Source organism: Hyla sarda, chromosome 7, assembly GCF_029499605.1.
Source record: "Hyla sarda isolate aHylSar1 chromosome 7, aHylSar1.hap1, whole genome shotgun sequence".
Taxonomy (NCBI): domain Eukaryota; kingdom Metazoa; phylum Chordata; class Amphibia; order Anura; family Hylidae; genus Hyla; species Hyla sarda.
In genome coordinates this window covers 12,554,406-12,567,493 of record NC_079195.1, presented here as the reverse complement: position 1 = coordinate 12,567,493, position 13,088 = coordinate 12,554,406, and the positions used below count along the sequence as shown (strand labels likewise).

The following is a 13,088-nucleotide window of genomic DNA, read 5'->3' as shown; positions in this document are numbered from 1 at the left end:
TAGGACTGCAGGTCACATCTACTACATTATCTGTACTCAGAGAGTTGTCACTGTGTTATCTGTGGTGTTACATGGGACTGCAGTTAACACAATAAAGCACATACGAAACAACCTCAAAAAAGTAAACTCCCATTCAGCTCTGCTACATCTGTATAACCACCAGTTGCTAATAAGATTTTATCAATGTACTAGTATAGGTCTCACTGGTTTCTCTGGAGTTCCTCTCTATCCCCCCAGCTTCCCACCGCTGTGCCCGTCTTCCTTACCATTCACCCCGAAGCAGGCTGTGATCTTCTGGGCATACTGGCACAGTCCATTGTATTGCTGCCCATCCTCAACCTGGAAGTACTCCGCCATGGGTGGGCACGGCTGCACGCTGCGCTCTCCTCGCACACTCTGGGCTCCTTTTCGGTTTCAGCTTCTGCTTTGGGATCATTAATAATTGACAGATGAAATCTGCTGAGTCTTCTGAGGACACTTAAGGACGGACACTCGATGGAGACTCAATACCAGCGCGGGGGTCTCGGGTGCCGCCTGTCGCCCCCTGACTCGTAGCCGACTACGCTCATGGGGGACGTCAGAGCGGCCCAGGGACACAAGTGATTGATCGGGGAGAGGACGCCGCTCTGAGGCTTCGCTACAATTCCCGGGGCCAGAAGAGCCGCAGCGCAGCCGCCCATGAAACCGGGGCACTTAATGCAAATGGCGGAGAAGCAGACTTAATTACATCACTCGGAGACAGGCAGTAAGTCAAGTGGACAGCTTAAAGAGGATCTCCGCTCCCTGCTGTAAAACTTCATGTGGCTCCTCGCTCCATGGAGACCTGTGGCCCTATGAGGTGCCGCATACGGGAGAAATGGGCGGAGGGAGTAGGGGTGTGTTGTCCGACGAAGCCGGGGTGACCCCACGACTAAAAGAGCGCTCCACATCTGCTGTAACCTGGCTACTACGACAAGAAGACCTCATGAGGCGTTACAGATATTCCACCAATCGATGAAGGGAATCGTCGCCCTGCCAAGACTCAACCTGAGGAATCTGACACGGACTGGTTGCTAAGGCTTCGCCGCCTAGCAACCGCCTCAGAAAGAGCGCGCTTGGTAAACTTTGTTCATATAGGGGGAGATTTATCAAAACCTGTGCAGAGAAAAAGTCGCCCAGTTTCCCATAGCAACCAATCAGATCGCTTCTTTCATTTTTGAAAAGGCCTCTGGAAAATGAAAGCAGCGATCTGATTGGTTGCTATGGACAACTGGACAACTTTTCCTCTGCACAGGTCTTGATAAATCTCCCCCTACGGGGGAGATTTATCAAAACCTGTGCAGAGGAAAAGTTGACTAGTTGCCCATAGCGACCAGATTGATCCTGTTGCCGGGTACCAAGCAGCAGTCACTTTAGTCATCTGACACAGACTGGTTGCTAGGGACGCGCTGCCTGACAACAACCTCATGGCCAAAGAGTGCGGTTGTTACACCGTGTCCATAGCAACCAGGCTGTCAGATCTAACCGAGGAGCTGGGCCGCATTCACATCACGCTGGTTCTCAACTCTGCCATTAAAGGGGTACTCCGCCCCTAGACATCTTATTCCCTATTCAAAAGGATAGGAAATAAGATGCCTGATCGAGAGGGGTCCGGCCGCTGAGACCCCCCCCCCCCGATCTGCAGCCTGGCACGAACGCAAGCTGTGATTGGCCGCAGGCAGCCGTGGTCGTCAGGCCCCCTTCCATTAATGTCTATGGGAGGGGGAGCGGCGGCTGCGGTCGCAGGTAATCCGTCACAGAGCGGAGTATTACGGGATACTGGTCTGAAGATTGCCGGACCCCCGCAATCACACATTTTGTCTCCTATCCTTTGGATAGGGGATAAGAAGATATCTAGGGGCTGAGTACCCCTTTAAGTAGATGCCCACATAGTGAGCGAGAGTATCAAAGCCAAAATTGGGACATTGAAAGCAGCCGTCCATGATTAGGAAGAAAAAAAAAGAGATGACTTCTTACAAAACAGCGCCGCCCCCATCCTCAGGTTGTGTGCGGTATTGCAGCTCAGGTCTATTGAAGTGAATGGAGCCAAGTTGTAATACCACACACACTAAAGGACAGGAGAAAGGAACTAGCTCGGTTTTTGTGTTCCCATATAACTCCTATGAGCCTTGCACCAACATTGCCCAGGAACGCACCCGAAATGCCCACAAATCGTCCCGCCAGCGCATTATATGACATATACAGTATATATACAGGACGTGTCGACCTTCTGGCAGTGAAACAGTCAATAAATTAATCTTCGGCAAAACCTTGGAGCTCAGCTGCACCCAGCGCTTCCGGGCAGCGGCATTAAAGACTAAAATCGTATTGATCCGCAACGTCTGGAGATCTGCGCATTACTGGGGGGGGGGGAGCTAAGAATATCTCTCTATAAAAGAATCCGGAATAGAGAAGATGAGTCCATCATGTAAATCACTGTATAATGCAGCGGTCTCCAAACTGTGCACCCCCAGATGTTTACAGAACTACAGCTGTATCCAGTCTACACAAATCTCTCGTCTGTCCTATGAAGGGTCAGTCCTGGTGTCTCACAGAGCATTGTCTAGACTGGATACAATTGTATCACTTCTCAGCTGAGAGCAGGACTAGCTATGTACAATGTATCAGTCTGGAGTCCAGGATGTTTAGCTCACAGAGCATTGTCTAGACTGGATACAATTGTATCACTTCTCAGCTGAGAGCAGGACTAGCTATGTACAATGTATCAGTCTGGAGTCCAGGATGTTTAGCTCACAGAGCATTGTCTAGACTGGATACAATTGTATCACTTCTCAGCTGAGAGCAGGACTAGCTATGTACAATGTATCAGGCTGGAGTCCAGGATGTTTAGCTCACAGAGCATTGTCTAGACTGGACACAATTGTATCACTTCTCAGCTGAGAGCAGGACTAGCTATGTACAATGTATCAGTCTGGAGTCCAGGCTGTTTAGCTCACAGAGCATTGTCTAGACTGGATACAATTGTATCACTTCTCAGCTGAGAGCAGGACGAGCTATGTACAATGTATCAGTCTGGAGTCCAGGATGTTTAGCTCACAGAGCATTGTCTAGACTGGATACAATTGTATCACTTCTCATCTGAGAGCAGGACTAGCTATGTACAATGTATCGGTCTGGAGTCCAGGATGTTTAGCTCACAGAGCATTGTCTAGACTGGATACAATTGTATCACTTCTCAGCTGAGAGCAGGACTAGCTATGTACAATGTATCAGTCTGGAGTCTGGGATATTTAGCTCACAGAGCATTGTCAAGACTGGATACAATTGCAACAAACCCTAATCAGAGAGAAGTGTTATGTGAGGATGGGTCTTCAACCCTAGGCCTTGTTCCCATGTAGATTTTGGAGTACATTTTGGCACAAATTACATGTTGCAAAACTACCACTCTCAGCATGCTGGGAGTGGTAGTTTTGCAACATGTTACACTGACACTGAGCACAGAAGTGTCATGTCCGTCCTCCATTCTGAGCCCAGCTATGGAAGGGGGGGGGGGGTTGAAGAATACAAATCAATATATACCATTTTGCAGCTCCATCCTACACAGCACAGCTCCCCCTCTACACAGCACAGCTCCATCCTACACGGCACAGCTCCCCCTCTACAAAACACAGCTCCATCCTACACGGCACAGCTCCCCCTCTACACAGCACAGCTCCATCCTACACAGCACAGCTCCCCCTCTACAAAACACAGCTCCATCCTACACGGCACAGCTCCCCCTCTACACAGCACAGCTTCATCCTACGCAGCACAGCTCCCCCTCTACACAGCACAGCTCCATCCTACACAGCACATCTCCCCCTCTACACAGCACAGCTCCTCTCTACACAGCACATCTCCCCTCTATACAGCACAGCTCCCCCTCTACACAGCACAGCTCCCCCTCTACACATCACAGCTCCCCCTCTACACAGCACAGCTCCCGCTCTACACAGCACAGCTCCTCTCTACACAGCACATCTCCCCCTCTACACAGCACAGCTCCCGCTCTACACAGCACAGCTCCCACTCTACACAGCACAGCTCCCGCTCTACACAGCACAGCTCCCCCTCTACACAGCACAGCTCCTCTCTACACAGCACATCTCCCCCTCTAAACATCACAGCTCCCCCTCTACACATCACAGCTCCCTCTCTACACAGCACAGCTCCCACTCTACACAGCACAGCTCCCGCTCTACACAGCACAGCTCCCCCTCTACACAGCACAGCTCCTCTCTACACAGCACATTTCCCCCTCTACACAACACAGCTCCATTCTACACAGCACAGCTCCTCTCTACACAGCACAGCTCCCCCTCTACACAGCACAGCTCCCCCTCTACACAGCACAGCTCCCCCTCTACACAGCACATCTCCTCTCTACACAGCACATCTCCCCCTCTACACAGCACAGCTCCATCCTACACAGCACAGCTCCCCTCTACACAGCACATCTCCTCTCTACACAGCACATCTCCCCCTCTAAACATCACAGCTCCCCCTCTACACATCACAGCTCCCTCTCTACACAGCACATCTCCCCCTCTACACAGCATATCCCCCCTCTACACAACGCAGCTCCCTCTCTACACAGCACAGCTCCTCTTTACACAGAACAGCTCCCTCTCTACACAGCACAGCTCCCCCTCTACACAGAACAGCTCCCCTCTACCCCTTTACACAGCACCATTCTGCACAGCACAGCCACACCATCCCAACCCCCATCCCCCCCCCCCCCCAGCACAGCTCCCTCTCTACTCACTGCGGTTTGAGGATATTACTTTAATGCAATGGGATATAACATTCATTTATATTGTATTAACCCTCGGTTCACCCTCCTGCCATTATCTTATGCTGTGGCTAGAAGATGAAATATTTAACAGACATTAACAGATGCCAACCCCGCAGTCTACATATATAAATATAATACACATGACTTTATACGGGCTGAAATTGTTCATGGACATAAAGCTTTATCATCAGAGGAGGAAAAGTTCTGCAACTTTCTTTCTAATATACTTTATGCATCAATTTCAAGACGTCTTCTTCCTGACAGTAAAAGGAAACATCCACTCTATCCAAAGCAGTGTTTCCCAACCAGGGTGACTCCGGCAGTTGCCTTTGGCTGTCTGGGCATGCTGGGAGTTGTAGTTTTTCAATATCCCACCTAACGTAATGCAATAATCTGGTCGTTGCATTATATAAGTGTTTCCCAACCAGTGTGCCTCCAGCTGTTGCAAAACTATAACTCCCAGTATGCACGAACAGCATTTGGCTGTCCGGGCATGCTGGGAGTTGTAGTTTTGCAGCAGCCTTCTAATATAATGCTTCATCTGATCTATCCCGTAATAGAGTGTTTCCGAACCAGGGTGCATCCAGCTGTTGCAAAACGACAACTCCCAGCATGCCTAATAAAACGCAATCATCTGATTGACCCCTAATGCTGTGTGCCTTTGCCTGTCTGTGCATGCTGGGAGTTGTAGTTTTGCAATGGCTAGAGATACCCTGGAAGGGAAACACTGCCCTAATATAATTCAATAATATGATTGATCTGCTAATACACTGTTTCCCTACTACAGTGCCTCCAGCTGTTGCAAAACTACAACTCCCAGCATGCCTAGGCAGCCTTGGCTGTCAGGTCATGCTGGGAGTTGTAGTTTTGCAGCAGCCTCCAAATATAATGCAATCATTTGATCGATCCCCTAATACAGTGTCTCCCAACCAGGGTGCCTACAGCTGTTGCAGTGCTACAACTTTCAGAAAGCGCGGACAATTAAGAGTTGTAGTTTTGCAACAGCTGGAGGTACCCTGGCTGGGATACAATGCCCTAATATGATGCAATTATCTGATCTATTTCCTAATCAAGTGTTTCCCAACCAGGGTGCCTCCAGCTGTTGCAAAACTGCCAGAATCTGTCCGGGCATGCAGGGAGTTGTAGCTTAAAACAGCTGAAGGCACTCTGGTTGGGAAAGACTGTATAAGGGGATAAATCAGGTGATTGCATTATACTAAGATGCTATTGCAAAACTACAACTCCCAGCATGCCCGGACAGCCTTTGGCTGTCCGGGCATGCTGGGAGTTGTAGTTTTGCAACCACTGGAGGCACCCTGGTTGGGAAACACTGATCCAGAGACTGAACACCCAAGTCCATGAGATGAGAGAGCACCCAATGAATGCTGAATGTGGTACATGTATTGAATTGTAGATTTCTACGCCACCTAGTGAGATTATGCAAACAAACAAAAAATAAGTGTAAAAACCTAATTCCAGCTAAAATGCGCCCCCGGCATCTGTCAGAGAGCAAAACTGGTGAGAAAAGTGCGAATGAGCCCAAGAGCGACGCAAAGCAACAATCAATATGGTGAAGATGACCATAAAAAAGTGACACAAATTACGCCACAATAAATGCACAAAAGCCGTGAGAAATTCCTCCCAATGTCTATAGGAAAGTGGCAGAGAACTATTTTCCAGATTATTGTTTATTGTCAACGAAGGGGAACACTTCTTCCCATAAAGTCAGCAAAACCCATAGACAATAAGTGGAGACAATTATATCCAGTCTAGACAATGCTCTGTGAGCTAAACACCCTGGACTCCAGACTGATACATTGTACATAGCTCGTCCTGCTCTCAGCTGAGAAGTGATACAATTGTATCCAGTCTAGACAATGCTCTGTGAGCTAAACAGCATGGACTCCAGACTGATACATTGTACATAGCTAGTCCTGCTCTCAGCTGAGAAGTGATATATTGTATCCAGTCTAGACGATGCTCTGTGAGCTAAACATTCTGGACTCCAGACTGATACATTGTACATAGCTAGTCCTGCTCTCAGCTGAGAAGTGATACAATTGTATCCAGTCTAGACAATGCTCTGTGAGCTAAACATCCGGGACCCCAGACTGATACATTGTACATAGCTAGTCCTGCTCTCAGCTGAGAAGTGATACAATTGTATCCAGTCTAGACAATGCTCTGTGAGCTAAAAACATCCTGGACTCCAGACTGATACATTGTACATAGCTCGTCCTGCTCTCAGCTGAGAAGTGATACAATTGTATCCAGTCTAGACAATGCTCTGTGAGCTAAACATCCTGGACTCCAGACTGATACATTGTACAAAGCTAGTCCTGCTCTCAGCTGAGAAGTATATACAATTGTATCCAGTCTAGACAATGCTCTGTGAGCTAAACATCCAGGACTCCAGACTGATACATTGTACATAGCTAGTCCTGCTCTCAGCTGAGAAGTGATACAATTGTATCCAGTCTAGACAATGCTCTGTGAGCTAAACATCCTGGACCCCAGACTGATACATTGTACATAGCTAGTCCTGCTCTCAGCTGAGAAGTATATACAATTGTATCCAGTCTAGACAATGCTCTGTGAGCTAAACATCCGGGACCCCAGACTGATACATTGTACATAGCTAGTCCTGCTCTCAGCTGAGAAGTGATACAATTGTATCCAGTCTAGACAATGCTCTGTGAGCTAAAAACATCCTGGACTCCAGACTGATACATTGTACATAGCTCGTCCTGCTCTCAGCTGAGAAGTGATACAATTGTATCCAGTCTAGACAATGCTCTGTGAGCTAAACATCCTGGACTCCAGACTGATACATTGTACAAAGCTAGTCCTGCTCTCAGCTGAGAAGTATATACAATTGTATCCAGTCTAGACAATGCTCTGTGAGCTAAACATCCAGGACTCCAGACTGATACATTGTACATAGCTCGTCCTGCTCTCAGCTGAGAAGTGATACAATTGTATCCAGTCTAGACAATGCTCTGTGAGCGAAACATCCTGGACTCCAGACTGATACATTGTATATAGCTAGTCCTGTTCTCAGCTGAGAGGTGGAGACAATTGTATCCAGCCTGGACAATGCTCTGTGAGCTAAACATCCCGGACTCCAGACTGATACATTGTACATAGCTAGTCCTGCTCTCAGCTGAGAAGTGATACAATTGTATCCAGTCTAGACAATGCTCTGTGAGCTAAACATCCTGGACCCCTGACTGATACATTGTACATAGCTAGTCCTGCTCTCAGCTGAGAAGTAATACAATTGTATCCAGTCTAGACAATGCTCTGTGAGCTAAACATCCTGGACTCCAGACTGATACATTGTACATAGCTCGTCCTGCTCTCTGCTGAGAAGTGATACAATTGTATCCAGTCTAGACAATGCTCTGTGAGCTAAACATCCTGGACTCCAGACTGATACATTGTACATAGCTCGTCCTGCTCTCAGCTGAGAAGTGATACAATTGTATCCAGTCTAGACAATGCTCTGTGAGCTTATCATCCTGGACTCCAGACTGATACATTGTACATAGCTAGTCCTGCTCTCAGCTGAGAAGTGATACAATTGTATCCAGTCTAGACAATGCTCTGTGAGCTAAACATCCTGGACTCCAGACTGATACATTGTACATAGCTAGTCCTGTCCTCAGCTGAGAAGTGATACAATTGTATCCAGTCTAGACAATGCTCTGTGAGCTAAACATCCTGGACTCCAGACTGATACATTGTACATAGCTCGTCCTGCTCTCAGCTGAGAAGTGATACAGTTGTATCCAGTCTAGACAATGCTCTGTGAGCTAAACATCCTGGACTCCAGACTGATACATTGTACATAGCTAGTCCTGCTCTCAGCTGAGAAGTGATACAATTGTATCCAGTTTAGACAATGCTCTGTGAGCTAAACAGCCTGGACTCCAGACTGATAGACACCTGATAGAGAACTGGGTTAAACTGTCTGCCTCTTGCTAGGTTGGGGCCCGTTACAGACTTTAAATTGGGCTTTAGGGTATTGCAGGGTTAAGGCGATTTGCGCAGAAGAAGCTGCGGATCAGTCTAGCGTGAATCACCTTGTGCGCAGTGAATGAGTCACATCACATACAGACGCCGGTAGTGAGGTCTGACATCAAAGGGGTCCAGATCTGCCGCCATTAATAAGACAAGATTCTATTAATGAACCATTGCTTGACCAGCAGGGGGCAGCAATCAATCATCTCCAGGATGCTACAACCAACAACCAAAACCAGTGTTTTCCAACCAAGGTGCCTCCTGCTGTTGCAAAACTACAACTCCCAGCATGCCCGGACAGCCTTTGGCTGTCTGGGCATGCTGGGAGTTGTAGTTTTGCAACAGCAGGAGGCACCCTGGATGGAAAACACTGGCCTAAAGACTTGCACTATAACATCACCCGTGATGTTCTATAAAATAGCAAAAAAGAGCGTATGTCTTCAATAAACAGCGCCATCCCTGTCTTCAGGTTGTGTGCGGTATTGCAGCTCGTTTGAAGCGATTGGAGCAGAGTTGTAATACCGCACACAACCTGAGAACAGGGGTGGCGCTGTTCCTGAAATAAAATAGCTCTGTTTTTATATTCCTGGGTAACTCTGTTAGTCTATGTTCAATTCCGGACCGAAATTTCGGTCGGAAATTGCGCACAAACATTACTGCATGCGGCATCATTTCTGCAGCGGAAATTCTGCAGCAAAAATTCTGCTTTGCGGATTCTGAAAAAAATAAAAAATTAATTTAGCAGAATTCTGGAATATCATTAAAGGGGTACTCCAATGCGAAACATTTTATTTTAAATCAACTGGTGCCAGAAAGTTATACAGATTTGTAAATTACTTCTATTTAAAAAGCTTAATCCTTCCAGTACTTATCAGCTGCTGTATGCTCCACAGGAAGTTCTTTTCTTTTTGAATTTCTTTCCAGTCTGACCACAGTGCTCTCTGCTGACACCTCTGTCCATGTCAGGAGCTGTCCAGAGCAGGAGCAAATCCTCATAGCAAACCTATCTTGCTCTAGACAGTTCCTGACATGGACAGAGGTGTCAGCAGAGAGCACTGTGGTCAGACTGGAAAGAAATTCAAAAAGAAAAGAACTTCCTGTGGAGCATACAGCAGCTGATAAGTACTGGAAGGATTAAGATTTTTAAATAGAAGTAATTTACAAATCTGTATAACTTTCTGGCACCAGTTTATTTAAAAAAAAAGTTTGTTTTCCACTGGAGTACCCCTTTAAACTCCTCGGGGTTCGAAATTCGGCAGAATTCTGTTTTTTATTTTTTTTTTATTTTTTTGAGCGCACCAAAATTCTACAAAAGCATTGCAGAATTTCGCGGCATCGCTGAATTTGCGCCGTTTGAAGGGCCGGAAATTTGGCGAGGTAATACTACCCTAGCAGCGTGACCGCAATTTTACCATAATTTCTACTTGAAAAACGGCGCCAAATTGACCAAAATGTCAAACGTGTCACGATAATGATGCGAGTCCTCTTCCTTGCGCACGGACGCCCCAAATTCGGACAATTAAAAAATATATATATTTATAAGTTTGTCCCATTTTACGAGTCGCACCGAATAATTACTATAATAATGTAACAACGTGACACAATATAACAATGTAGTCATTTTTTTAATGATTGGCGCGGCGAGTGGAGATTAGTGGTTCCGCCCCGGCCATGGCATTTTTTTGTGGTCTCATCGCTGCACAGGATTAGAACAATGAAGCGGAGGGATAAATTATAGAGAAGGACACAGAGCTGCGACATGACTAGTGGGGTGAGTAATGCTGCGATGGTTAGTCATGTGGAAGAGATGATCTGCAGGGAAAAACCTTCAGCTGCAGGGCCCGGGCTCCTGGGGGCCCGTATTAGTCCAGATCAGTGTTTCCATCCAGCCAAAGGCTGCCCGTGCATGCTGGGAGTTGTAGTTTAGCAACAGCTGGAGGCACCCCCAGATGGGAAACACTGACCTAGAGACATATATAGAGACTAAAGTAAAGGTTGTTTACTCCAGGACCACATAAATCCCACAAACTACAACTCTCAGCATGCCCGGACAGCCTTTGGCTGTCCGGGCATGCTGGGAGTTGTAGTTTAGCAACAGCTGGAGGCACCCCCAGATGGGAAACACTGACCTAGAGACATAGATAGAGACTACAGTAAAGGTCCTTTACTCCAGAACCACAAAAAATCCCACAAACTACAACTCTCAGCATGCCCGGACAGCCAAAGGCATGCTGGGAGTTGTAGTTTAGCAACAGCTGGAGGCCCACCAGATGGGAAATATTGACCTGGAGACATACATAGAGACTATAGTAAAAGTCTTTTATTCCAGAACCACATAAATCCCACAAACTGCAACTCTCAGCATGCCCGGACAGCCTTTGGCTGTCCGGGCATGCTGGGAGTTGTAGTTTAGCAACAGCTGGAGGCCCACCAGATGGGAAATATTGACCTGGAGACATACATAGAGACTACAGTAAAGGTCCTTTACTTCAGAACCACATAAATCCCACAAACTACAACTCTCAGCATGCCCGGACAGCCTTTTGCTGTCCGGGCATGCTGGGAGTTGTAGTTTAGCAACAGCTGGAGGCCCACCAGATGGGAAATATTGACCTGGAGACATACATAGAGACTACAGTAAAGGTCCTTTACTTCAGAACCACATAAATCCCACAAACTACAACTCTCAGCATGCCCGGACAGCCTTTTGCTGTCCGGGCATGCTGGGAGTTGTAGTTTAGCAACAGCTGGAGGCACCCCCAGATGGGAAACACTGACCTAGAGACATAGATAGAGACTACAGTAAAGGCCCTTTACACCAGAATCACAGAAATCCTAAGAATTCCTGCCCTGTTAAATTTGGTACAAACAAAGACAAATACAAAATAAAAAAAACAACATGAAATACATAAACACAAAAAAACACCTCAATTGTGTTTATAGGTCCAATCACGTTCACCTCTGACAATGTTTCTCTAAAAAAACGGACTTTGAATAGGAAAACGCATCAAAACTGCACATAATGTGAACTGACTCCAACCCACTTATGAGTCTAATCAGTTCACCTGGGTGACCTTCAGCACCAGCAGCCTAATTAGATGACCAGGTGCAGTGATCAGACTTCACCCCCTCTCTCTGCAAAGCCAGAAGATAAATGGGAAATGTAGGCAGCATTAGGACATCATCTCAGTGATGGAATTGCAATCAGTATGGCTGAAAACTCCATGCCTGCCACATCAATAAAACAGGTAAACACAAGAAGCCATACACAAGAACCTCTACATTATTCTCTTATAAAAGCCTGTGCTACAGTGATGGAATTGCAATCAGTATGGCTGAAAACTCCATGCCTGCCACATCAATAAAACAGGTAAACACAAGAAGGCATACACAAGAACCTCTACATTATTCTCTTATAGAAGCCTGTGCTACAGTATATAAGAAAGAAAAAAAAAAGTTCCTGGAGTGCTTCTTTAACTTTCTGGCACCAGATGATTTGAAAACATTTTTATTTTTCCTTCGGAGTACCCCTTTAAAGGGGTACTCCGGTGGAAACCTTTTTTCTTTTAAATCAACTGGTGGCAGAAAGTTAAACATATTTGTAAATGACTTCTATTAAAAAATCTTAATCCTTCCAGTACTTATTAGCTGCTGAATGCTACAGAGGAAATTCCTTTCTTTTTGGAACACTGATGACATCACGAGCACAGTGCTCTCTGCTGACATCTCTGTCCATTTTAGCAACCATGCATAGCAGATGTATGCTAAATGCAGCATGGTGGCTCAGTGGTTAACACTGCTACCTTGCAGTGCTAGGGACTTGGGTCCAAATCCCACTAAGGACAACAATTAATAAAGTGTTATTATTATTATAACGTCAGCAGAGAGCACTGTGCTTGTGATGTCATCAGAGAGCATTCCAAAAAGAAAAGAATTTCCTCTGTAGCATACAGCAGCTAATAAGTACAGGAAGGATTAAGATTTTTTAATAGAAGTAATTTACAAATATGTTTAACTTTCTGGCACCAGTTGATTTAAAAAAAAAAATGTTTTCCACTGGAGTACCCCTTTAAGGCATACGACCTAAGTTAGTCTTTCCCAACCAGCGTGCCTCCAGCTGTTGCAAAACTACAACTCCCAGCATGCCCGGACAGCCAAAGGCTGGGAAACACCCTGCTTGGGAAACACTGTAACACCTCCAGTATTACAGACAAATGTTGAAGAATTAAAACACTGTATACAAAGTATATTA

The 13,088-nt window shown here is 46.2% G+C and overlaps 1 protein-coding gene across 2 annotated transcripts in view; it reads right to left on the bottom strand.

Moving 5' to 3' along the window:
• Nucleotides 1-13,088, bottom strand: part of ABLIM1 (actin binding LIM protein 1) — a 349,855-nt gene that overhangs the window by 272,347 nt on the left and 64,420 nt on the right. The window contains exon 1 of one of the 2 annotated variants that reach the window (XM_056530886.1): nucleotides 267-1,107. The exons of the other annotated variant lie outside the window; for it this stretch is intronic. Within the exon in view, the coding sequence (XP_056386861.1) occupies nucleotides 267-357 (91 nt within the window). The 5' untranslated portion in view covers nucleotides 358-1,107. Of the gene's footprint in view, nucleotides 1-266; nucleotides 1,108-13,088 lie in introns of those variants that run through there. 2 annotated transcript variants of the gene reach the window in all.